Source organism: Filicampus tigris, chromosome 18, assembly GCF_054856515.1.
Source record: "Filicampus tigris isolate MCC_2025a chromosome 18, RoL_Ftig_1.0, whole genome shotgun sequence".
In the NCBI taxonomy this organism is placed as follows: domain Eukaryota; kingdom Metazoa; phylum Chordata; class Actinopteri; order Syngnathiformes; family Syngnathidae; genus Filicampus; species Filicampus tigris.
In genome coordinates, this window is record NC_141234.1 from 684,717 (window position 1) to 711,130 (window position 26,414).

Genomic DNA, 26,414 nt, shown 5'->3' on the forward strand with positions numbered 1-26,414 from the left:
TGGAAAGGACTGGACGCAATCCGCCAATTGCCGGGCGTATCCACAAACGTCCAAAAAGTCTCTTTGCTAAGCGCGTCAAAGCACAAGATTGATCTTGACATCATCTCGCGGAGCAGACAAAATGGCGTCCCTCGCCGCTCATGAAGGCGTCTGCTCGTCTTGCTGGCATCTGTCGCGTGCGTGCGCGCGCGTATCCGGCCCCGTCTTCCTGCCTGTCTGTCTTCTCCGTCAAAACGTCACCTTGGCGCCGTCACGTTTCTCGCACGCGGTTGTCCTTCAACCTTCGAAGCCACCAGAACCAAAAGCCAAGGGAAGCAGCGATGCCGAGATCGCCAAAGACCTCCGCAGACTTGCAAAGACTTTGTGCATCAATCACGTGACATTGGAGGGATTTTCTTTTCTTTCTGGCCACGGTCTCCGACAAGGATGTCCATCTGAAACAATCGTGCGCCGAGCCCCCCAAATTGGTGGGGTGACTGCGCCGCTTTCCGGCGCAGTCAATGCGACTTGATGATGTGTGGCGTCTTGCTCACAAGCTCAGCTTTTGTTGACTAAATGCTTTGCTGGCGTTCAATAAAACTCATCTCGCCGCCTTTGGCGGTTCTTTCACTCACTCTGCTTCCCGGCGCCATTCGCAGAGGGAGCCTTTGTCCCGACGCTCTTCTTTGGGCGGCCGCGCGCCGTCTGAACGGTCAGCGGCGACGTCAGCTTCATTCATGCCGCCGACGGCCAAACGCGCTAACCAGGAGGAAAGTCAAACGCGTCAAAAGAAAATCGGGGAAAATCTTTTGCAGCAATTTTCAGAAGGGTCAGAAAGCGGCAGCACATACACACACGCGCACGCGCGCACACACGCGCATGCACGCCCATACACCCAAACACGTAGTCCATGTGTTTGTGTGTGCCTAACGCACAAACATGCCATGCACAAATGCGCACACACACAAGCGCACATGCAACTGCAGCTGACAAGAATGTACTCATTAGCGCCACCTGCATGATTTGAAAAAAAAACAGCGCCCGGTAGCAGTTTTTATCCCAGGGATAAAATGTTGTGGAGGGGAGGCAGGAAAAAGTCTCAAGGACCCGAGCATGAAATAGAACAGGAAGTCGGCCTTTTGGTTGGAAGCCGCGACGATCGGAGCTCAAGTTGGGGAATTTCAACTATTTGGATTGCACAATTTTCCCCTCTGGCTATCAGTTAAGGATTGTCTTGACCATGATTTCTTTTTTTGGAATCCTCAAAAAACACTTGCGTTGGTCTTCCGTGTCCATCACTCTGTGTTTCTCCAAGGCTATTTTTCAGCCGGCCTCCACTTTTCTCCTTCTTCTTGTCGCTCGTTTTTCATCCAGGCTTATTGAATCAAGCGCGCGCGCACACACACACCCTCACCTCCCCCCGTTCTCTACCTGCTGCTTGCTCCACCCACCCTTCCTTCCACTTTGCTCTGCCGCACGTCTCTGCGGCCGCATGCGATTTATGGTTTTGCATGTCAATTGGGGAATCGTATGCTTGGATGGGCTCAGGCAGGAAGACGCAAGGAAGGAAGGAAGGAAGGAAGGAAGGAAGGGAAGATGCGAAGGAGTGGCGGTGAGGAAAGAAGGAAGAAGGGCTTAGCGGCGGTTGCTGAGGTTCATTTTAGGCGAACATGTCAACAGTGGATTAAGCGCCGACGTCGCCGTTGCTCCGTGTTCATTTTGCTTTTCTTTTGCGGGTCGTCAAAATCTGGACATTTGTTTTCAATGGAAAGATCTTGTTTGAATCTTGTCTTGACTCCCGGTGCGGATCGTACTGATTTAAAAGCCATGTCAGTTGTCGGTTCTTGTCTACTCGGTTGAATTTGTCACCAGTGTTGGCTGTCTGAGCAAGGAGCTCGTCATTTTTAATGACGTCCCAACCGCCCATGTTTTTCGAGCGCTTATCCACGCCGACTTTGGGCGAGGTCGGGTGTACCCCACGTAGACCGGTCACCAGGCGACCGCGGGACGCCGGCTGCCAGTCGATGCTGGGACACGGACGAAAAACAAAAAAATGCCCGGTCATCAGCCAACGTCGGAGCACCGGGAGACATACAAAGCGCCATCCAATGGCAAGCCAGTGAAATGGGAGTCTTTGATGAGGCTAACGAAAAGGCTTTCGAAGCGGAGATTTCACAGGCTTTCAAACACAGAACCTCTTGACCCAAGCGACACGTGCTAACCGCTGTGCTGGCCACTACAAAGACAAAACTTGTAAGGGAAGAACATGGCAGGTCAGCGCCCAGATTTGAAACCAGAACCTCAAAACTATGAGGCTCACGTGCTAACCACTAGTCCACACAATGAATGATGTGCCTGCCTGAATGACATCCTGTCTTCCTTTGGGGGGTTTTTTTGGGCACCAGCGATGACCTTTCATATCTCTGGGCTCATCTATTTGAGGCTAAATGAGTCTGAATCCATAACGTGCAGCTGGAAAGTCATCAATAGACTTTATCTACCACCAACCTTTGCTCTTACCTTTGAGCTCCCTCGGCCATTTGGTGCCGGACATCGCACCAAATCAACGGGCTACCTGACAACGAGACAATAATCCCCGAATGCCTGAAGCTCTTCCGCACAGCTGGCCGCTGACGTGAAAACAAACAACTTTTGGATGTTTCCGCCGCAGGTACGGCACGCCATCGCTCGCCGGCCGCCCCCTCGAGGCGCCAGCTGTCAGGAGCCCGGACGCATCCGTCCCTCCGTCCGTCCATCTGCCGGCGCTGTTGTGAAAGCTGCCGGACGCTCCCCGGACGCCATTTTCGAGTCTCGCCGGTGCTAATAGAGGCGAAGAGCGGAGGTGCGGGATTCCAGTCACATGGCTTCCAGTGGCGCCATTCACAACTTGGCAAAAAATCGTGAAAGACTCCACTTGACTTTGTCTTGAACTTGGCTAAAAAGGCTGCCGCCCGCTCGCATGACTGTGACTGAGGCACGTACGGGACGAGGGTCGGCAGGCAACATCGGGGCACGTCCAGGCAAAGGGTGGACCACGGGAGCCTTAACTGACGGACAACTTGACCACGTGTGACTTGCGCCCGCCTCCGTCCGATTAGCAACACGCTCGTACAAGCGCGACGGGGACATTCGATGCGGTCCGTCGCTAATCGTCCCTCCCTCGGCAGTTTCACGCGCGCTTCTTATTGCGCTTGTAAATAAACCGGCTTCATATCCAGCGTGAGCACGAGCGGGGCGCGTTGCCACGGCAACACGCCGGCCGGGAGATGCGGGAGGCGAGGAAGAAATTGGCCAGATGGAAGACTCCGGAATGAAAAAGGCAGGAGGCGGACGATGGAGGGAGAAGGCGGTCGAACCGCAGAAGAAGAAAACCACAACAGAAGAGAATGGCCTTTAAGATGTTGACGTGATAAAGGCACAGTCAAACGCTACGCGGCGCATTTTGAAGGGACCGTTTTGAGCGGTATACGGCCAAGTCCCAATTTAGAATTTTGCGTCTTCAGCGACGTTCAACAACCTCGTGTCACAGCAATCGGCGCGTGTGCGCGTGTGTGTTCCAGGCCCGGATTTAGGCGTCACCATGACGACAACTTCAAAAGTCACACAAACAAGCGAGGCGCACGTGAGTGACTCGCTGGTTGCCAGGCGACACGAGCGCGTGTCACCAATACACACGTGTGCCATTTTGTGACGGAATGCGTCCGCGCAGCTGCTCCGTGCGGTTGCTTGGAGAAGCGGCACGCGGCTGCCGGCCCGCCGAGCCTCTCGCGCTGCCGTCGGCGGTGGCGTCGGCGGCCCCCCGGTCGGAGGGCTGCGCTCGCTCCCTGCGCTGCGTCTGCGCTCCACAATCTCGCCTCGTCCTTCCAAGGAGAGCTTTCCTGCGGCCCTGCAGCTCGCTTGCACTTTGTCTCCACGCTACCATTACGAGTACCAACAAGAGCAGTACAAGTACTATTACCTCCACCGCTAGTACTACTACTAGTAGCGCTACTAAACCACCAGCACTACGACCAATATTACTACTGCTTCCACTACTGCAGGTGCTCACGGAGGGAAAAGAAAAAAGTTGGATGGACTGAAAATGTACAGCTGGGCAATTCAACAAAACATTTCAAGTTTTGCTTTTGTGAAAATTCCCCCATTTCATACGAAAGAAATGAGTTGACAGACCTGGTCTGTGCGTCAACAAGTCTGCAAAGATGTTTGGGGGCAAACAACTTGCTTGCTTTGTTGTGCTGATTAACATTGTTGCCATGAAGGTCAATCACGTCCATTTGAAACTCGATTCTTACCCATCAAGTGTGCCAAGAGAAGGGAGCCAAGTAAAAGCAAGAGAAAGGTCACGGCAAGATAACGGCCCGGCCCGGCTCAACTCACCTATCTAATCACAAACGCTAACAATACTAGTAGTAGTCCTATGGCTCTGACTCAGCAGCCCCCCCCAGCCCGTTTCTGCCTTGTCTGTCCGTCCGCATCATTTCCGCCTGCTCCGCTGCTCTTTCCTGCTTTCACCTCTGCCCTCTGCACCTGAGGGCTGCCGTCCACCCCCGTGACCCCCCCCCCCCCCCCCCGGGTCAAACGAAGCCCGGTGTTCTCGAGGAGCTCCGACAGGACATTTTCCTTTCGGCCTCTGTGTCTTTCTCTCAAAGCCGGGACACGCAGACCAAATCTGGGCCGTTGACGCCTGATTGCTACGAATGTTTCTCCCACCACTAGTGGCACTTTCAGCCTGCTAGTACACAATTCAAGCTTACAATGATGTACTAGTAACACTAGCAGGTCCAACTAGTAGGCATGTGTCACACACTAGTAGCCCCCTTACGGAGGATTTCGTCAAAGTACTCCATTTATTCCACATTGATATCGACTTTAAACTGCATGTGCAAGGCCGCAATTCGCACACAAGTACAAGCGCGCACTAGCAGAATGACAATGTCACCTGTTACGCTTTTCCACTTTCGTACTACATTTTGGCGTCGTTTTTTGTTTTCTTTACAGACCTTGCGCACTTTTCATCATTTATTCTCCCTTTTTTTTTTCAAAATGTGTATTTGTTTTTTTAGCATGTGCATGTTTTCATTCATTCGTTCATGCATCTCTGCATATTCTCCCATCCAGACTTTTGATGGAAATCCATGAAAAAGGCGGAGTAGGCTTTAAACAGGAAAATCAACGTTCCACGTGCAGACGTGCGGACGCCCTGGCGCGCTCACCTGATTCTGTCGGCCACTCGCTGCGTGTGGTTTGCGTCGCTCTGGCAGTTCCCCGCATAGTGAGCCCGGCCGGCGCCGCCTTGGTCCCGCCGCAGCGCCATGGCGCCGTGGGTCAGCACCGACACGCCCTTGGCGATGCGCCTGCAGGGGGCGACACGGACGCTAAGAGTCGAGATGCAGGAGGTAAGCCGAGCTGCAATGGGAGCTTCTGACACTAGCATGGTAACAGTCAACCGCTGCACATTGGTGGTTCAGCTTTGCCTTTTTTGTGCCAACAAATGCAGCAGACGGCCGGCCGGCCACTCGCTCCCAACGCCACGGGGAGACAAAACAAAAGGCAGTGTGCCGCGCTTGAAAATGTTGTTTGTCTTCACGCCGGGTTTATTTCTCACTCATGTATTTTTCAAAGCACGCCAGCCAGGGCAAGGCTACGCCAAACAATCCCGCGTTCACAAAACACCACCACCGTGCAGTCACGGGGCGTTTTGTTCACTCGCTTGATGTGCTCAAGGGCCGCGTTTACATTTACATTTTGAAAATGGGCAATTGCATTTGCAAATGAGGTTAAAAAAAAAAACAAAAGAAAAAGAAAAGAAATCAACAACTTGATTTTAACGATGAAATAATTCTCACGTTTTAAATATCGGCAAAATAAGAACACGGCATCTAATGTGTAGCGTAGTGTGGATAAGAATGAAAACAGCATATAGGCTACTGTATACATATAATAAACACACATATAACTAGATAGAACATGATTCATTATGTCAAATGTTTCTTTTACTGTTTTACTCATTACAATTTTAAAAAATAACAGTAAAATACACATGTAAGCATGTGTTTACTATGTAAATTTGATTTGATCTTTTGGCTAATAATAACGTAGAAAAATATTCTTAACGATTAGAACCGACATGTATTTTTTATTTTAGTATTTAATAACATGAAAGAATATTACATCTACATGAGAAATGCCAGACATCCATTTAACATGTTTTTATTTCATTACGTCAAATTTGTTTAAGAACAACCCGTATTTGTATTGCGATCCGTCGCGTTGGATTGTAGAACCCAATCCAAAAACATCCCGTTCAAATTTGTTGCCATTCGAGCAGCCCCGGGGGAAGTAGGAGTGCAGTACCTGCGAGGCTCGTCCCTCCATCCCTGAGGCCGGATGGCGAACAAGGCCTTGGGCAGCCCCTCCAGGCCCAGGCCGGACAGCGCCGGGCCCACGGCGAACCACATGTGACTGGGGCCCGCCTGACCCGACGCCCAGGCCGCGCGGAACACAAGCTCCGCCTCCTCCAGGGAGCAGTACAGCAGGCGCACCTGCGGCACACAAACGCGGGGACACTTGAACACGCCGCCCTGCTTTCCCGTTACGCTCGCTGTGCTGGGAAAACTTGTTGCAAGCACGGTGACACTTGAAAGCACCACGGGGGCATTCAGGTTACCCTGTCCGGGGAAAGGCCGATTTGTTCCAAAAACAGAGACCCCTGAAAGTGCCGCGCTGCGTTCACGTGCCGCAAAGTGAAATGAGAGTGTGACTGGAGACAATCGTTCCACCTCCAGGTGCATTCAGGCTCCACTCGCTGGGAAATGAGAGATTTCTTTCCGGTCGCGCTCAAAAGCTTCACGGTGCATTCAGGGGTCACTTGCTTGAAAATGAGATCATTGTTTCACGTGAAAGCGTCGCGCTGCATTCAGGTAACGCGTGCTATGGTGCCGGAGGGACACGGTGAAAACTCAGCGACACCTGAATGCGTCACGGTGCATTCAGCTTACGGCGGGTGGGAAACGACAGTTGCTTTGTTTATTCAAGTCGAGGCAGTTGAAAGCGCCGCGCTGCGTCCCGCTCACCCTTGTTGCAAAATGAAATGACAATGGAGAGAATTGTTTCACTTACAGTGACACTCGGCAGGATCACAAGGATTCGGCTTCCGCTCGCTGGGAAAGGAGAGATCTCTTTCAAATACAGGGATACTGGAATGCGTGGAGCCGCATTCAGGTTCCATTAGCTTGAAAATGAGAGATTTCTTTGGGTGACACTTGAAAGCACCGCGCCACATTCAGGTGCCACTTGCTAATAACTGAAATGACACCGGAGAGGCTGGTTTCAAATAGAGGCACATTTGAAAGCTCCGTGCCGCATTCGGGGGTCACTCGCGACAAAACCAAACGACACCGCAGAGATTTGAATCAAACACGGAGACTTGACACTCCAAAGAACCACGCGGCTTTCAGGCTTCGCTCGATGGGCTGTAAAAACATGTTTGCGATGCTCTGGGCTCACATCAAGAATGGCACCGATGCTACGTTTTATGGCTCTTACTGTAATAGAAAAGAAATATATCGCGCATAATAAATATCAAGAGAGTGAGAGAGGGCGAAACGGCGACGTCCCTCAGGGATCCGTCTCGGAGCCTTTTCGATTTTCCTACCATACGAGAGGACATCTTCATCTGCGCATGTGTCAACGAGAGGCAAATGTTCGGTAGGTGTGGAAGCTCGCTGGGGATTCGGAGGTGGGGGGGTTTGGTCGGGGGGGGGGGCGTGTCCTTGGATAGTCAACCGTTCTCCATGGCGCATAAAAGACGTGTTACAACATAACGACGTGATAACGTTGGCTAAAGTACACAAGTAGCAGACGGGAAAGTCATTGTTTTGCATGAACGGGGTGTGTACATTATTGCGCGTGGCCTTGCACTTGATCATCTTGATTCATTCGCTGCTGCAGGAACACGAGCGCCAACGCCATGAATTATTCAACGCAACAATTAAATGTTCGATTAAAAAGAAGAGCGGGAAAACAAATGAACACCGTGAGGATGATGGTGATGATTGCTTCATTCGTTATTCATTTCGTTCACCCTCTCCGTCATCCATCCATTCATCATCATTTCATCCACTCGGCTTACGTCTTTCATTTGGTTCGTCCATCATTTCTTGCTTCTAACGCCGGTTCTTCAAGCGCAGTCAGTGTTTCATCCATCCATCAGAATTGCATTTGTTATTTCATCCATTCATCGGCACATCCATCCAGCTGTCTATCAATCAAATCATCACCTTTCGACCTTGCATTCATCATTTCATCACCATAGCATTTGACGTTTGTTGAATTTCTGCTGCCAATGTTTGCAAATCCAATCAAGTCAAATCAAGACACGTTGGGCTGGTGTGGCCGTCGCCTGTGATATTGGATTTTTTTCTTTTTTTTGTCCGCCCTGACGCAAGTGTTGCCGCCGCACATTTGTCCGCTGATGATATGCTAATGAGGCTCTCTGGGTCAGGCGCAATTAATTATTCAAGCGTCTTTGGAAGCTTGCGAGTGGCTGCCGGACGCGAGGGCGACTTGAGCCGCCCGCCGCCCGCCGCTGGCCTTCAGCCCAGGCCGCGCCGAGCCTAACGCGTCTCACCGAGGCTGGTTGTGACGAGGGGGGGGAAAAAGAAAAAAAAAAAAAAAAAAAAAGTGAATGAAGGCAGCTCACGTTGCTCTTCCCTTGATGCAACAGTGTCCTTGAGGCCTTGAGAAGTGCATCTTGTTTGCCTGGATGCATCTTCAATATTTGATGAATAATGACGCACAGAAAAACACGGGAGCAACGTTGACACCTGAAAGCCTCGTGCCGCCTTCACATTTCACTTGAAGAACCTCCGAAGGGAATTCACGGACGCGTTTCTAAATACACGTTAGAAGTTAACCGCTGAGCCTACATGTGGAAAGACGGAGAACTATGTCGGACTGAATCGTGGCGCCGCAGTGTTGAACTGGGATTCCCCATTTCAGTTGTGTGGATTTTTGGGAGTGTGGCTAAACGGCGGTCCAGTTGAGGCGCACTTGGGCCGTCGTCCATCCCCCGCTTCATTCGAACTTGAGCACCTTTGTGCACTCCGCGGTTACCCGCCGCAATTGGGGCGCACAGTTGGCGAGCTAAATATAATTCCGTCAATCGGTGAAACTGGTGTCCATTTTCATTCCAACATTAACTTAATAAATTCACAAAAAATACGGGTCCTGAAGAAGAAGAAAAACAAGAGCAATCGCCAGACATCTTTTGCACCGGCTGCAGCTCGGACCCGAAGACTGTAAAACCATCCCATTTCTGTTTTTTATGACACAGCCTGTTGAAAAGCAAAACGAGTTCATTAAAGATTCCGTTTGTGAATGTGAGCGAGGGCCAGCGCACGCAGCCCAACAACAACAACAACAACAACAACAACAACAACAACAAAATTAGCTTCCAAACGCCTTCTGCTTTCAATTTGTTCCAGCCGGCGTTGGGAGAAGCAAGTTTGTTGGGCTTGTGAATTTCTTTTGCAGCGCCACCGCCGCAGTGGGTCACCTCTGCTGGAAGCCAATTAAAGAACTTATTAGCAAGAGAATCATGAGGCTTTAATAAAATAAAGATTCATTGATCACCCCCCGGCAAAGGAAGTCCAAATGAAATGGATTTTTTTTTTTTTTTTTTTAACTGCGGACAGAAGAACAACTGCTGCCTCAGCCAAACACTGCACAGAGACATGACATATTATATACACTGCACACTATGTACGATACAGTGAACTTAGAATTTATTGCCAGGATATGTTCCACATGAATGATTCAAAAATCTGCAAGTATAAAAAAAAGGATAGAGAAAGAAATTGGGGGGCTTTTTTTTTTTTTTTTTTTAAATCACGCCATTCTCTCTACTCGCCAATATGGTGGGCGTGTCCGCTAAATGCACTCAAACGACAGCCCGTTAACTGTCGATCAAATTCCACTCCTAAAGAAATAGCCGTGACATTGTCTCGCATCTTTGTCCCGCGTAACCATGACGACATGTTTGAGGTGCAGCGGCTGCAATGTACAATGAGGCACTCTAAAGCGGCCACGCCAGCGCAAAGTCACGGTCCGATCACTGGCTGTCATTTGGGTTTTTTTTTTTTTTTTTTGGTCCCATTATTGTAACCTCCTTGCGCGTGCACCTTTTTCCACTGTCACATTTTTCACATTCCCAAAATTGCGACATTTTCACAATCAAATGACCAAAGGGAGATATGACATGTGTCCTGCTTCCTACCACACAAGCAATTCAAGAGATTCCGTTGATTCAGAGACATCTTGGGAACAATTTTTACATTCCAAAAATGTAACTCGGTCATTTAGACCAACCTTTTTTCACATTCAACCTTTCTTGCAATTTCCATTCGAACGGGAACGTCATTCTCCAACGGCGCGCTCTCACCTGCGCCTCGTTGTCCTTGAGCACGCGTTTGGTGCGGGTGCCGCCGGGGTCGTCGGTGACGTTGAGGACCACCACGCTTTTCCTCTCCCAGCCGATGAAGGAGCCGTCCGTCATGCCCTCCACCATGTCCAGGAAGTCCTCGTAGCCGTGGTGGCGCGTGGTGACCACCGAGAAGGACGTCCAGTCGTACTCCTCCAGCACCTCGAAGATCACCTCCAGCTGCAGCGCCGTGGAGCACGTGAACTGCAGGTAGATGGAGCCGCTCTCCTGCCGGACACACATTTTACAGACAATCCCTGGCCTGACGCTCGACATTTGGGAAAACCTTGGATGGTGGCGCACCTTCAAGTGTAGTACCGAGTCGTGCCACCACATGTCAAAGCAGCACTGAGCTCTAGCGGAAGAGATGCGGCGTAATTGAGAGCAAGAAGAAGAGGCGGAGAAGGTCCCCGATACACGTTGCCGCTCCGCGTGTGTTCAGGTAGCAGTTGTTTGCAGCTTTGGAATGACGCTGACATTGATGCTAATTTCCGTTAGCCTGTCACGGGCGTTTTGCGTTCTATGTTCGCATTTAGCTAGCAGACTTTTGTTAGATGAAATGTTACTTTTTGGCCTTGAACATGTACAATGATTCATGGCTGCTTTGTAGGTATGCGCCGCTGCTCTGCGTGCGGTCAAGTCATTACCACAATTACCTTGACATCGATAGGCATTTCCGTTAGCCTGTCTGTTGCGTTTGGGGCGTAAAAATAAACGACAGAAGTGTCACAACACCAGAGACGGCGCACATCCATAACACTCACTTTGCAGACTTTTCCTCCCATCTGGCAGACGCTGCGTGAGCGTCAAGACAAAAAAAAAAAAAAGAAGATTCTACCCACATGCCGTCAGCCTCCTGCGCAAATGACATCACCATCTGTCAGGCCCAACTTGCTTCCCTGGAGCACTTTGACATCTTTGGATGGGAAGTGCCAAATCAATCCAATGCATTTAACATCATCATTATTATTATTATTAAAGATTCTGGATTTCAATCTTGAGCTGACAATTTAGCTGGAGAGTGAGGGAAGGGGCGGAGTTTGAGGACACTTGTCAGCCACTTGAAGGCGTTCACAGATTTTTTTCTCAAGCTGATTTTTATCCGTTTCAATTGGTCGGTAGTGCGGGAAAAGAACAGACGACCGACGGTATCGATTTGGGGGGGGGGGGGGGGGGATCATTTGGACACATTTATCATTTGGACACATTTGCGAATGGACATCTGTGTGGTTGCAGGCAACTCACAGCTGGTTGCAAAAGTGCGCACACCCTCTGGCCAAAACTAGCATTTGAACAGGGGCGTGTGGGCGTTTCACGTCCGCCATCGGTGGCTTGCTGCGTACTGGCGAGCAAACGTCTGCCTCGCACCCTCCTGGCAATACGTCGTCCATACTTGTCGGCGACTGACGCAGGCACCCACGCACGGCCGTCTCTTTCGTTGTTCTTTTGATGCTGACCTTCCGCGGTGCTTTTCTTGAAGCAGACCTCCCGACTTCATTTCCTCCTCTCATGTTTTATTCAGCCGTTGATTGACATGGAAATGTGGCGTGGCGGCGAGGCGGCAAATGAAGGGAGGCTAACTTTGTACCTGCGGCTCTCGTCCCAGGCTGGCCCCTCCGCCCACCGCCACCACGGGAACGCCGGTCTGGGCCGAGATGAACTCCAGCATGGGGGCCAGCGGGGCGCGGTTGGGGGGCGGCGGCCTCTCCTCCTCAAACACCAAACCCTGGAAAAATAGCGCCCGCGACACAAGCTTAGCGGAAAGACATCGCGCATTTGACTTGACTGCGTCCTTTGACACAAGAAAAGGAAAATGCGCCACATCAGTTTTGGACAAAAAATGAAAAGAAAGACAAGATATCACTCTACTTTTGGGCCTATTTTATAACTTCAATGTTACAGAATATTGTCTGGTTTTATTTAGGAGAACAAATGAAAGTTAAATCTTACAATCTATCCAACAAAATACTTTTTCTGAAAAACTTGCGGGTCGGGTCACTCGTATCTCAAGGCGCCACCCAAGTTGTGTTCCATTAGTTAAAGTTGCCTCGTGAAGTCTTTAAGGAGAAAGTGCGGAAAATCAGTTTCCCGTTTGTGCGAGGGAGCAGCGCTGCGCGTGCACGCGTTGACCCGGTGCGCGCCTTCCAGCTGCGTGAATTGATGCTAAGCGACGCCGACAGCTCGGCGCTCGCTGGAGAGCACTTGATATGCAAATGAGCGGCAAAGGCGACATGCAAATGAGATGTGATTTAATAACAAACGCGGCGTGAAAAGCTTTGTGGCGAGGATCACACACGCGTGGAAACCAACGACGAGGACGCGTGTCCACGTCGGGCGACGGGCGACTCCGTTAGTCACAGCGGCGTCCGGCAAATGCGGCAGCGCTGGGAACTAACCAAGAACAAATACTGAGCTCCAAAAAAAAAAAAAAAAAAAAGGGGTGCCTTGAGACACAAGTGACCCCATTCACAGTTTTTTTCGGATACAAGCTTAATGCTAAAACGATGGGAAACGCGTTGACAGCCGAAAAAAAGGTAGATTGATCCTCCACGAAGAATGACATCAATGCGGCTTCCTGGGTCAATTGTAAGCGTCTACGTCTGGCTTCGGCTGCGCGCGCCAGAAGGAGCAGCACGATATCCATCCAATTGAAGCGCAACATTTTGACAATGACATCATTAAGCACAATATTAGACTGTGCTATTTTTACAAACATCGGTGTGGTTGCAAAAGTGCGCACGCAGCCTCATTTTTCTATAGCGCAAAAACCCGAACAGAGACTTGTTATATTGGCTGTCTGCGGCTTAGTCCGACCTGCGGTCAGTAGCGGGCGTTGGCGGCGACGTCGGTACCTGCAGCGGCGTGGTGGCGAGCAGCTCGCACAGTTGCAGCAGGAGGCTCCCCGGGCTGCTCTCGTTGACCTTCAGGTAGATGACGGTGGCCTGCCCGGACGGCGTCATCACAATCTCGCCGACCAGCACCGACACCGATGAAGTGGACGCGAAGGAGGCCGCGAACGGCGGCGCCGCCGCCGCCCCCGCCGCCGCCGGTGAGGCCGTGTCCGTCACGCCCCTTTGGCCGCCGGCGCCCGGGCCGCTCCCGAGACCGGGCCCCGACTCTCCGGCCCCCCCTGCCGCCGCCGCCGCCGCCGCCGTCTGCGGGAGCAGGGAGGATCCAGAGTGCACCACGGCAATGTTGACGCCACCCGAGTCCCTCTCTCTCTCCCGGGGCCGCAGCAGCAGGGGGGGCGAGGGCCGCGCGGGCCCCGTGCAGGCCAGGACAGCCAGCAGCAGCGAGAGGCGAGAGGCCGGCCGCGGCGCCGCCATGGGGGACGGGCGGGGCCGGAGGGCGCCGGCCGCTCGGCTGTGGCGGGCGATGCCTGGCGCCGCTTCTCGTTGGGGGTGGGGGCGGTCAGGTGGGGGCGCCCGCTCACCGGCTTTCACCCGCTGAGCAGACGGGACCCTGCGGGGGACAAATGCACGGACCGTCGGTCAAAGGAGCTCACAAAGGCACAACATGAGCAACGCCCCCACCCCCCGTTGGCCTGGAGTGTAACTGCGACCACTGACTCACCCTTCTCCACGGCTCGCAGTGTGTGCGCGTGCGTGTTTGTGTGCGCGCGCTGGATGGAGAGCAGGGCGGGATCCATTTGGATCACGTTGTTGAGCCCCCTGCCAATTCATTAGCTCCAATTATGTTTTGTGTGCCACTCTGTGGCAAACTCTCACGCCGTGGCCATCACGCTTCACGCTGGCAAGGTAACGTGGGTTCAGCGCTGCTGTGCGCCACGAGAAAACCTTTCTTGCTTTTCACATTTCCCAGGAAAAGAAAATTATTGAACCCGATTGTTCTGCCTGCAAAAACAATTTTGTGCACTTCCATCTGGTTACAAGGCGTACTCGCAACTATTTGTAGCATTGTCACATCGGATGGTCAAGAGAATACAATACGCCATGGATATAAATACGCCCCCCCCCCCCCGTCCCAAAAACATATCATATCACGTTCTCTCCATTTGAGACTAATTCCATATGCGGAAACCATGACTGTAAAGCCATCATGACATGTTTACATTGAATGCAAATAATTCAATCATTTGAGCCCCATTTTTTGGGGAGGGGGGGTTCAATTGAGTGGACATTGTGCTGCTCCTTCTGGCGTGCGCCGCACATTAGCCATCTGGGGGCAGTATTATACAGACAGATGGCTTTACATAAAAGGTGACGTCCCAACTGCTCAGTGGGCAGGTTCTTTGCAGAGGATAAAGAACGTATGCCTGCGACAATGACGACATGGTCTGTCTACGTGTGTGTGTGGACAAGTTGTTGCTTGAAGGGTCACGCTGTGGCACAGACGCCAGTCAATAGCCTGTCAATGGCCTCAATGGCGTTTGCTAGCGCTAAGCTAAACAGGTTCCAATAAAGCAAAAGTATGTGGTAGTTTTAAATACCCTACACACGGCGCAATTCGCTCAGCTTTGGAGTCAACTTCAACACGTTGAAGAGTCTTTTTGAAAAAAGATGCTGACTGCCGCTTGTTGTCAAGCGAGTTGTACCGAGTTGACTCCCGCCCTAGAGCGCTCCTATTTTGGCTGGCAAGTTCAAGCGCGGAAATCGGCCAAGCCGCGGCTCCGATCTCCAATTTTTGCTCCCGGGCCAGCCAAAGCAAAAACATTGGAGTCGCTCGTATCTCGAGGCACGGCTTTGAGCGCGCGCACTCGCCTTCTCCCAGTCGACACCCCAACACATCGCTTGCTCAGATTTCGGCTTTCGACACCTTCGGTCAAGTCCAAAAGGAGGACGAGCAGGCGTCACGACAACAACCGGCTCAACTGACACAATGTCATTCATGTGGCAAGTTAGCATACATACACGTACGCGTAACGCCGTGGACAAATGGACTCAAGTGTGCATTTGCAAAAGACATCAACTGCTCACAGCAGCAAAGCATTGTGGCTCATCTTTTTTTTCCCGGCCGCCATGCAAAGCGTGCATTAGTGTAGCGCCGCGTCGGCATTTAAGCAGCGGCGGTAAATCTCAGACGCAAAAAACACTCTGGGCTCTGCGAGAGGGAAAATATTCAGGCGCTCACTCGCTCGTTCCTTTAAATCTCATTAAATGGCAAAACGGCACATCCTCCATCTTCGGCACGTAGCTCCGCCTCCTCCTCCTCCTCCTCTTCCTCTTCTCCCGTGGGCCATCACAATTCATTACGGGCCGAGCTGATTCATGGGCCGGTCCCGCGTCGGCGGGCCCGGCGCGGGCCGGCCCATAAATCTGCGGCAGCCTGACACAGGCGCGTGAACACGCGTGAAAAAGACGCCGCCCGCCTGCGTCAGCAAGTCCAAGACAGCCAGGCCAGCCAAGACGCGCAAAGCACATTGCGCCCACGCAAAGCCGCGGCGTGCGTCGTGACAAGCCTGCCGAGAGCCGGCCGCGGCGCGTGCCCGCGCCTGCGCCTGCGCCTGCGCTTGAAGAACGCAACCAATGATTCATCAAGATCTTCTCTTCTCGCCGAGCGGCTGCGCTTTACGGCTTCATTTTGCCAACGTGAAATACACGCGCGAGTGCCAGATGATTGTGGAAGAAAAGCCGGGCCGTAATTCATCCGCGTCTGGGCGTCAACGGTGAAAATATGGACGGACTCAGCCGCCGCCAGGGCGCAATCATTTCAGGAATGATTGGAAAGATGAACAGCGTGACGTTCTTTCATATTTACAGCCGCAACGTCGCTTTCTATTGTCGAGCAACATCAAGCTGGGTGTTTTTTTGCGTTCCGCCGCTTTCCCTTTGGACGGCGACACTTTTGAGGACCGCACTCGTCGGTTTCGCCAGTGGCTGCGCGGCGACGCCGCGTCACCTTCCGCTCCATCGTTTCCACGACGCCCACTCGACGTGACCGCCGAATCTCCCATTCGAACGTGAGCGGCCGGCCATTACGTCACGCGCGCAAGCGGGGAGAGCTGATTGGCCCAGGGGAGAACGGGTGGCGACAAAGACGAGGAGCGGGCCGGCGGCAAAGCGCAAGTCAACGAAGCCGGCGGCCGCGTCCGCGCGCAAACCGAGCGACGTCCGAACACGCAAGCGTTTCAACAGAGCCAAAAGTTTGCGATCTTACTTTGGATTTCGTTTGCACTTTTGTCTTTTAAATGTACTTCATTTGAATTCGTTCTCAAGCTCGTTTTTCTTTTTTCCACAAAAACACTTTGGGTTTAGCTTTCATTCGCTTTAGTGTCGGTTTTAGTTGATGGTAATCTATCGAACGCAAGCCACTGGAACTCCTTTCCGTGTGGGCGGAGTCCAAATCACAACATCTTAACAACTGCAATCATCCACGCTAATAGACCCAAATTGTTCTCCTGTCAAATATGTGCTTTGACTCAGGGAAGGGCGGGCAAGTCTGCCGCTGGGGAAAAATCCATACGAGAACGCGGCTCGGCCCGAGGGGGGGAGAATCAAACCCAGATGGAGATAAAAAAAAAAAAAAAAGGAGAATCAAGCGAGCGTAAATCTCTTTGACTTTTATCATCTTCAGCGGCTTCGGCTTCTTAATTATTCAAACGGCTTCGTCGCTCGCTTGCCGCCACTCGGGGGCGCCAAGCCAGTCTGATTGGCCGGGCGCCGCCGCCGCCCAACATCAACGTGCTCTTATTTGCATGTCCGCATCCGTGGCTTGATCAAAGAGATCATCGAGCCCGACACTTGATTAGCGCTCGGAACCTTCCCGTGGCATGGCCGCGCATCCAAAAGGCCAACCGCATGAGCTCCGGTGCCACTTGAGAACGCAGCGCAAACTCTCGCTTGGAACCCGATGACTCGGCGGCGGCGGTGGCGGCGGCGGCGTCACGCTTGAGCGATCGCTCGCCAAACGTTTGGGACTTTTCTGTCAACCTGCGTCGCTGCTCCGATTGTTTAGAGCTTTTCAATTATCGATGCTAATTTCCGTGTGCCCGTCTACGGCGATTCACGTAATGCGCTAGCATCGAGCTGGCAGACTTTTGCCCGACGAAACGATTTATTTGGGTTCAGTGGATCTGCCAGCGTCAGCTGAGAAAGAAACGCTTATTGTTCCGATTGATAAATGAGCCCCACTGTGATGTCACAAGTGAGCGTGTGTCTGTGCGCGCGCACGTGGGTTCACTTCTGTCTGCGTGCGCGCGTCCCATTTGTCCAGCCTCGGCCCCATCCTTGAAGCTGACATGTCGCCTCCTCCAAAGGACGGGGCTGCACGCGCGCGTCCACGCCGGACACTTGATTAGGTACGCCACCGCCGCCCCACCTTCCATGACCATTGACCGTCAACGGCAGCATACACGACGCAGCCTTCATCTCACACAATCTGGTCATCTTCCTCTTTTGTCATCTTCGGGCCCTGTTGGAGGATTCCTCTCTGTACGCTCGGATTGCTCTTTTGCCATCGTATTTTCCTCTTTTAGGGTCTTACTGTTCCTTCCGGCACTTTGATTTTCCAATCTTGGCTCTTATACTCCTCTTTCACAGTCTTATCTTAATATTGCTTCCTACGGGTTGATGTCGCTCGAGTTCCTCTTTACATTTATATCCATTCCTCTTATTTTTCCTGTTGTATTATTCCTCCTTTGACATGTTATTATTACTCATATGAGCGTGAATGATAGCACGGTGTACCTCATGAAGAGTTTGGGAGTGCTCAGAAGACTTTAGAAAAAAGAAATACAATGTTTTCAAATTGCGCATCGAGCGCAGGTGGTCAGACGTGACCCGTGGCTACGCTGGCGGCAACAAAGTCCAGTGGGACTTGCGTCCATGTTGTGGTCGGGTCGCAAGAATGCGGTAGGAATAGAAAGAAGAAGAAAAAAAAGAAAAAAAAAGTAAAAATATCAAAGGTCTGCGGTCTCCCTGGTAATTAACAGTGGCTCACTGCGGGCGGCGTTTGATTGCTGGCCGCTAATGAGATCCTTTCAGACGCTGTCAGACGCTTACAGGCGTCCTGACAGCAAGTGGGAGAAGGGCTCGCCCGCTCGCGCCCGCCCGCTCGCGCCCGCCCGCTCGCGCCCGCCCGCGCGCGCGCTGACGTGCCGTGACACGTGCGGTCAGCGCCGACACGAGGACGTGATGAGGGGAGAGACTTATGGAAGCCAGCGTGACCTCCTGCGGCTTGACTGCCGATCATCTTGCACCTCCCGGTTTCATCACTGACTTTGCGACCTTCCTTTTCACGCTCAAAAGTCGTCTCCACAACACCACAATGGCTCTCTCGCTCCCCTTCGCCCACTTGCATTTCGTTTGCCGCGGTCCATTGGCCCGCAATCGGACAAAATCCGCTGGCAAGTCGTTTGTCTCATCCAAGGGGAGCCTCAAATGGCCGCCGCAATGCCGAACGGCAGACTGGCCCTGTCTTTTCTTTTCAGGCATGACTTGCTCAGACTTTCGGTGGGCCAACGCACGATGGACACGGCCAGCAAATTTCAGGCTGCTGATGGAAACTGGCTTTGGGGGCCAAATTTTCGAGGACGTTCGCCATCACTGGCAATGATCACATTGAGCCTAAAATGGCCGCTCCACGCCAACAGGGCCCCTTCAATCGTTTTTCAATTATTCCTCTTTTGCCATATTAGTCTCTTGAAATGTCAAATTGTTCCCTTCTGATTCACTTTTATCATCTTACTAATCCAATCATTCCTCCTCTTCCTCTTTCATCATCTACCCCAAGTAATCAATTGGATCTTTTTGTAATTATTTTACTATGTAATCATTCCTATTATTCCTATTTATTGTTCCACTGTTCCTCTTTTATCACGTAATAGTCGCCTTATTCCTATTGGCTGGCCTTGTTCCTTTTCCGTTGTTTGCATGGAAGCAGCCGGGAGTCCCGTTGAAAAGATCCCGCAATTTGGCAACAAGAAGAGAAGGCGTTTGTTTGCCTGAAGCGACAGCGCGGATGGAGAATCAATAGTGTTCTTGCGCATTGTTGACAATCGGAAAGAAGAAAAAACAAAAATCACAAGTTCCTCTGGGCTGGAGAATCGTCATCAGGCGACCAGGCCTTATTCCTCTTCCTACTCCGATGTTATCCCGCTCTTTCTTGTATTGCTCTCCGATCATCTACTTCTTGCTCTTGGACGCATTCTTCTTTGCCCCATCTTATTATTATTATTCCTCTTTTCTCTCCCCTCATTGCTGTGCTGAGCATCATCGTTGATGACACTGATGAAGATTGCAATTGTGGGAGAACATTTTCTCCTCCAGACAGAGCTCACCAACAAAAATAGATTCAACTCTGACGGAGGTGCAGCGCTCCATTCTGCAGCTTCTTCATCACCTTTGAAAGGCTGACGAGTCCTGCTTTATTCCGCTATTCCTATTTGTACAGGTTGATACCTCTATCATATTGTTCCTCTTTTGTTGCCTTATTTTTTCCTCTTTTGTTGTAAAGATATTCATCTTTTGGATTATTAGCTTTTACCGAATTGCTACTCCACTATCACCATTTCGTTATTCCTCTTTTAATATGCTGTTCCTCTTTTGCAGTTATGTTGTAACGTTTCTCATTCTATGATTCCTCTTTTGTGGTTTTATTCCACTTTTATCGTACCACTATTTCTCTTTCGTTTTATTATTCCTCTTTGAATATCTTCTTCCTGTTTATACTATTTCTCTTTAAATGTATTGTCTCTTTCACCGTCCAGTTTTCCCCTCTGTATATTCTTCTTCTGAAACTGTCTTCCTGGCTATTCAACATTCCGCCATGTTGTTCTTCATTTTAGTCACATGTACAAAAAAAAAAGGTGCGCGCGGGCAAACTGCTCGTTATTGACGCCGAGCGCGGAAAAGGCGGGTCGATAGCGGGCGGCTGTAAACAGCGAGCGAGAGGCAGCGGCCATTTGGACGCCGCGTCGGCAGCTGCAGAATTGGGGGGGGGGGGGGTGTCGAGGGAGCTTTGACGCTAAGTGCAACGTCCAGTAATCAACATGGCGCCCATTAGCGCTTGCTAGCATGAGAGCGCCACCCGGTTAACGTATGCTTCTTTTGTCATTCTACATAATGCGCCCCATTCTTCTTGCGATCGTAACACATTGGCTCATTCCATTATGAAAATTCTTTTACAGTCACATTCTTCTTTTATCAGTTTATTGAAGGTTCGCCCTCTTATTATTCCTCCTGTAAGGTCCTAATATTTCCCCCCGACTGCAAAGCATTTCTCTTTTACGGTCTATTATTTGATCAGATTTAGTCGCATTTTATTGTCTCAATATTCCTCTTTCATCTGACTACTCCTCTTTGGTCTTATTCCTCATTTATGCAGTGCCTCTTTTATGTTTCTTGGTAATCTTTTTCTTCTGCTTTTAAGGTCGTATTTCCCATTTATGGTCCGTTTGATTTACCGTCTTACTACGTTGCCTTTGTATTAATCAAATGTTGTAATATTAGTTCTCTTTTGTCTTAGTATTCCTCTTGTACTGCTTTGTTTGATATTTGTGCCTTATAGTAAACTGTTAATTGTTCATCTATCACCTTTGGTCTTGTTTATTGTATTACTAATATTCCTGTTTGAATTTTAAACGTGGCATGGATGTCTGAATACGTTTAACTTATTTGTCCATTCATGTGAATATTAAAGACGTGAAAAAAATCCTCTCTTTGAACAAACAAAATGTGCGATTAATTTGGAAATAATGGCTAACCACTCCATTAATCGCGATGAAATATTTTAACAGCTCTATCGAAAAGACTTGAATTAAAAAAATTGTGGGGCTTTTCGGGGGGGGGGGAATTCATGGCATTTCCATTGACGTCAGTGAGGAACATTGATTTAAGAGTCAGCAGCTCAGTCACGGAATTCAATTCAACTAGTGAGTCAAGCTAGCACCAGCCACACATTAGCGCCGGCACCTGCAGGGGGGGGAGCAGCGGACGCGTCGACGCCTCTTCGGCGCTGCCGCAGCAGCTTGTTGCTGCCGGGAAATGGCAGGAAAAAAAGATTGATAGCTCAGCGTCGCTCTCGGTGCCGCTGTCAGCTGGCCCGCCGGGCTGCCACTCACCGCACGAAGCAGCCGGCGCGTTGAACGCGCCAAAAGGGAAGCCGTTACATGAGGCGGGCGCGGCGGGGGGAGGGAGGCCTTCGCCATCGCCGCCTTCAGCTAAAACGTTTCTCCGTTAACGGCGGGAAAAGGAGGCGGGCCGCCATCTGGTCGCCGCTCCTCCGAGAGACGGCGCTCACACAGATGTCTCCTGCCAATTAGCGCGCGGCGGAGAGGCCATCTTTGTTGACGCGATTGCTAAGTGCTGTTCTCTGCGCTTCTGCCAGGTCAGATGTCACAAAGAAACAACGGCTTTGGCTTTCAGCCGGACCTGCGCTGCCAACAACATCGCTGACCAATAACGACAACAACATTTACCAGAGCCACAAAAGCAAAAATACCAACATTACAAATGACAACATTGAAAACGGTGCTACCGATAAGGAGAGAAATGGCAACAATAATGACAACGACGATACCAACGCCACCAATGACAACAACGCCGATAATGACAAAAACAGCGACGACGATAACAATAACGAGAACAGCGCAAACAAGAATAACCGCCTTAATGATAGCGGTAGCGTTCAAGAGGTTCTGTGACGTCGCCGGAGGTCATAAAGAAACAATCACAATCTTGCCTTTCCAAGAAAAGCAGCGACGATGATGATAATGATGACGGCGATGCGCCAATACCATCGCTACCAACAATCGCAGTGATACGAAACCCAAAATGAAAATAACTGCAATAATATAGCAACAATACCAACGCTACCAACAATCACAATTCCGATAAAAAACATCCGTCCGTCCATCCGTCCGGCCATTATCCAATCCGCTTATCCTCACAAGCAATAGCAATTTTGAAAACTACGCTAATTATGGTGACAACAATACCAGCAGGAATAATGACAGCTAAAACAGCAACACCCGGAATGAACGACGGCAATAGCGAGGATAAGAACTGCGATCAAAATAACGACAATTACGATAGCACTACCGACAATCGCAGCGAAAGCAATGAGAATGAAAATAGCAATCACGATAACAACAACTGCAACAACAACAAAAAACAACAATAACGATAAGACCAATGGCAAGACTCTGGCATGATGGAAGCGCGTCTGGCTGATATTGACGTCAACGGGGTGCGTGCGGACCAAGCGGCGGCCATGTTGGCAGCGGCGCCGCCTGGCAGCGACTAAAGCGACATCGACACGAAGAGCAAACAACACAGCGGGAAGCGCCGGTGACGAGCCTTTCAAGTGGTGTCAGAAGACGAGCCCAGCCTGATGTCACCGCCAGCAAGCCCTCGTTCCCCTCGGGGACGCATCAAAATGGCAGCCGTGAGGCGCTTTGACAACGCCGGGCGGGAAAAACAAGCCGCAAACAAAAGCGGTCTTGTAATTAGTCGGCTGTGGAAACAAGCAAAGCGCTCGTGCTCAATCAGGTCGGATTCCCTAGCGGCCAGAACAAAGCATCGGCCCGCGACCGAGCCGCCAGTCATTAGCGGCCGTGTCAACTCGCTGACAAAAACATGCGCAAAATTGCAAGTGGCCAAACTATGCCCAACAAGTTCTGCTCGAAACAGCGACAACAACAACACCGACCACGGTAATGACAACAACGACTAGCATTGAGACCCGTAACTAGAACAGAAAAAATAACAACAGCCACCAGTTTACAGCTAAGTGTCTGTGCTTGAAACAAAAACCTTGCTTTCTGCATTACTTGCCGCCGTCTACTTGACAGTCAAGCTCAAACCGGCAATTAGCATGTGATTAGCACGTGATGCTAAACTCTCCGAGAACACGGAGGGGGTTTGGCCAAGTTACGCCGAGACGCGCGCGGTCGACATGACACGTGACGCTTATGCCGCGCCCTTGTGCTAGCGCTAACCGGGTAGCCGAGCAGCAGAAAACTGGAAGAAGTCAACAAAGAACCCAAACGTGGAGGGCGGGCGGCCTTGCGCTAAAACGAGACCGGCGCGAGCGAGCCAGCGCAAGCAAGCCGCGATTTGTCTGCCGTGAATGCGAGACAACAACTTTTCTGACTGTCCAGGGGAAGAAAAAGAAAGAGAATGAAGAGAGACACGCGAAGCGAATGTCACCACGGCACCGGGCCGCCCTGAATACTGAAAGCAAACGCCGGCCCGGCAGTTTCCAACCCGAGTGGCCCGGCGGCCCTGCCGTGAATTATTTAGCGCACGGACGCCACCACCTGAGGCTGGCCGACTCCAGCCCGGACGGCCGGCACACTTGGAGGCCCGCCGGCAAGGTCGTTTGGCGAGCGAGGACAAGGGCGAGGGCAGCGAACGGGGAGATTTCAGGGCCCCTCAGACCCAACTGACGAGAAGCGAACGCCAAACTTAACCTTTCTCCTTCTTGATGAACTGGATGCCGTTTTCCAGACTCATTCATTTTCAAGCCCCAACGAATGTTGCCCTCTGTGACGAAGCAATTGAAGCTACCAAAAGAGGGAGATGACGCTCACTTTTTCGGCTGTTCGGTTGATGACACCAAAAACAGCCATTTGTGACCAAAGAGTGGAGAAATGAGCTTCTATGTTATTGTTGTTGTTGTTCTTGTTGTAATATTATTTTGGACTGGATCCACAACCGAGCCGGCCAGCGTGTTTGTTTGAAGAATCAAAACTAGCCTTGAAGCACCAAGGTTTGCCTAGCTCAGACGTCGCTGGATGCTAACAAGAAGCGAGACCTTCTGACTGAAGGCTTGGGCTGGTTAACAAGTCAGTGGCGTGCCCATTTCAACATTCTGGCGTTAGCTTGCGCGGGTCTCGCCCCGGCGCGCCTCAGCCAGCAGGTGTCCCCGGCTCGGTTCCCCCGCGGGGCCGCCTAATTGACTACATGGGATTCTCCGCGGCGGAGTCTCCGGAGGACAAAGCCGTCCTTCGCCCTCCAGCGCTACCCCGGCATGTGATTGAGTGAAAGGAGGAAGGAAGCAGGAGAGCAAGAACAAATCCTCAGGTGACGCCACCTCCCTGAACTTGTTAAGCCACAGAAAAGCTGCACTTCAGTCCGCTCATTAGCATCCGAGAACGTCTCTGGAATCAAAGATCCATCCAACTTTGTCCTCATCGGGCCGGCGGGTGAGCCGGAGTGCCTCCCAACTGACTTTGGGCAAGCGCCGGGTTAGAGCCCGGACTGGTCGCCAGCCAATCGCACGGTCGACCAATCCGTCACAGCCAGGGCCCATTTCGAGTCGCAACTCTCCATAGAAAGGCCGGAGCCCGGATCTCAAGCCTGAACCTTCACAACTATGACGCACAAATGCTGGTCACTCACTCACTCACTCACTCACTCGCTCTGCTGCCTCGAAGAAAACAAGCATCTAAAAAATGCATTCACCATTTTTCCGCTTATCCTCAGGGTTGGGGCTTGAAAACAGAACCGTCTAGTCCCAAGACACGGTTCTTGTCCCCAAGAGAAGCTTTGAAGAAGTGGTCTGAAGGCCAAATCTCCGCCAACTGCAACTGCTCCCGAATGCCGGTCATGAAACGGGACCACAACGCAGCGGTCCTAAAGTCTCTTTCTTTAGGTTAAGGAATCCATTTGAAGAATCTTGCAGTCGGTCCTTGAAGCTCATTAACAGTCTTGGACCGAAACCTATTCAAGAGCTTGAAGTTCCCTGCGAATTCCTCTGGCTTACTGAGTCTTTCCGGATCCAGAAGCCGACAATGTCGAGCCGCGTTGCGTTGCGTTGCGATGCGATGCGTTGCGATGCGATGCGTTGCGATGCGATGCGATGCGATGCTCTCAGCTGCGTGGAAACAACAACAACAACAACGTCCTCAGCAACACACGCCAGCCTGGCCACCATCCGAGCATCCGTCACTCATGGCCGACGTGTCCCGCTAATAAGCGTCGCCATGGCAGCAGCCCTGGAAACCGCCGGCGACATTTTTTCTGTTTCTGGTTTCCAAGAAGCACAAAATGAAAAGTGCACCTGCCCTGGCGCTCTCCTCGACTCAATTAGCGTTTCGCAGGCGGCCATTTTGTGTGGCGCTTAACCTGCTCACAGCGCGGGGGAGCCGGCGCCCCTCCCAGCTGGCTTCGACTGAACTCGAGTCGCACAACTTGACGCGAGTCAGGCTCAAGTGGACATTTTCAGGACTTGCTTGACAAACATTTTGCGGAAAACTCCAGTGTGTGCCGAGAGGCCATTCGCCGACGTGATTACCAGTAACTCGAATCGAGCAATCGTAACTCGCGAGTGAAGCCACTCTGGCCAGCAAGTGCAGTAATAGCTTTTGTTCACAGAGCACTTGATCCAAGCTTGGATATCTTGCGCCACCGCGTGTGTTTAAGTAGCACTTGCTTGAAAGGTTTTTTATTTCTTTAAGGCAATGGAGAACAGATGTTCATTTCAGGCATTTCAGGCACCTGACTGCAGAGAGCAGACTAAAACAAACCCTAGCAGCTATGCTGATTTCTGCCGGCCTGTCAATGGCGTTTCTCATTGGAGGTTAGCATGAAGCTAGCCGACTTTTGTTGGATGAAGCGAGGTATTTTGCTTGAACATTTTGGTGGCCTAACCGGCTTGTTTGATGTGCCAGTTCCACAGTAAAGTTCAACTGGGAGCTTGCAGCGAGCACGCTTGACCTCTAACTTGGAGAAACGTGTGAGCGAGTGTGAGAACAAGCACTGAGGAATACTTTCAAAAAAGATTCATCCTTTTATGTTTTCATTTAAACATGTATTAGGCGTGTGTGAGGGGTAAAAGAAACATTTGTTAAAGTGTTTTCATGTGGTTTGGAAAGCAGCTTTTCACTTATCTTGGCTGCGTTTGTAGCATATACGCCACCTCATGATAAATGGGGGCTTCTGTAGTTGGGGGGGGGGATCGGAAAAATCCCTCTTCATCACTTTCTCCTCCTGCTCTTAGAACCTCCTTCATTTCCTGTTTCAGCTCCCTCCCATCACTCCTCAAGCTACAC

At 51.2% G+C, this 26,414-nt stretch overlaps 1 protein-coding gene across 4 annotated transcripts in view; it reads right to left on the reverse strand.

The window, feature by feature from the left end:
- Window positions 1-26,414, reverse strand: part of grin2da (glutamate receptor, ionotropic, N-methyl D-aspartate 2D, a) — a 57,483-nt gene that overhangs the window by 20,639 nt on the left and 10,430 nt on the right. For all 4 annotated transcript variants that reach the window (XM_086013602.1, XM_086013599.1, XM_086013598.1 and 1 more), the window contains 5 exons: window positions 13,312-13,921; window positions 12,048-12,185; window positions 10,421-10,687; window positions 6,334-6,521; window positions 5,193-5,333 (listed from right to left, as the gene is read on the reverse strand). In XM_086013602.1, the coding sequence (XP_085869728.1) occupies window positions 5,193-5,333; window positions 6,334-6,521; window positions 10,421-10,687; window positions 12,048-12,185; window positions 13,312-13,785 (1,208 nt within the window). In that variant the 5' untranslated portion in view covers window positions 13,786-13,921. The remainder of the gene's footprint in view (window positions 1-5,192; window positions 5,334-6,333; window positions 6,522-10,420; window positions 10,688-12,047; window positions 12,186-13,311; window positions 13,922-26,414) is intronic.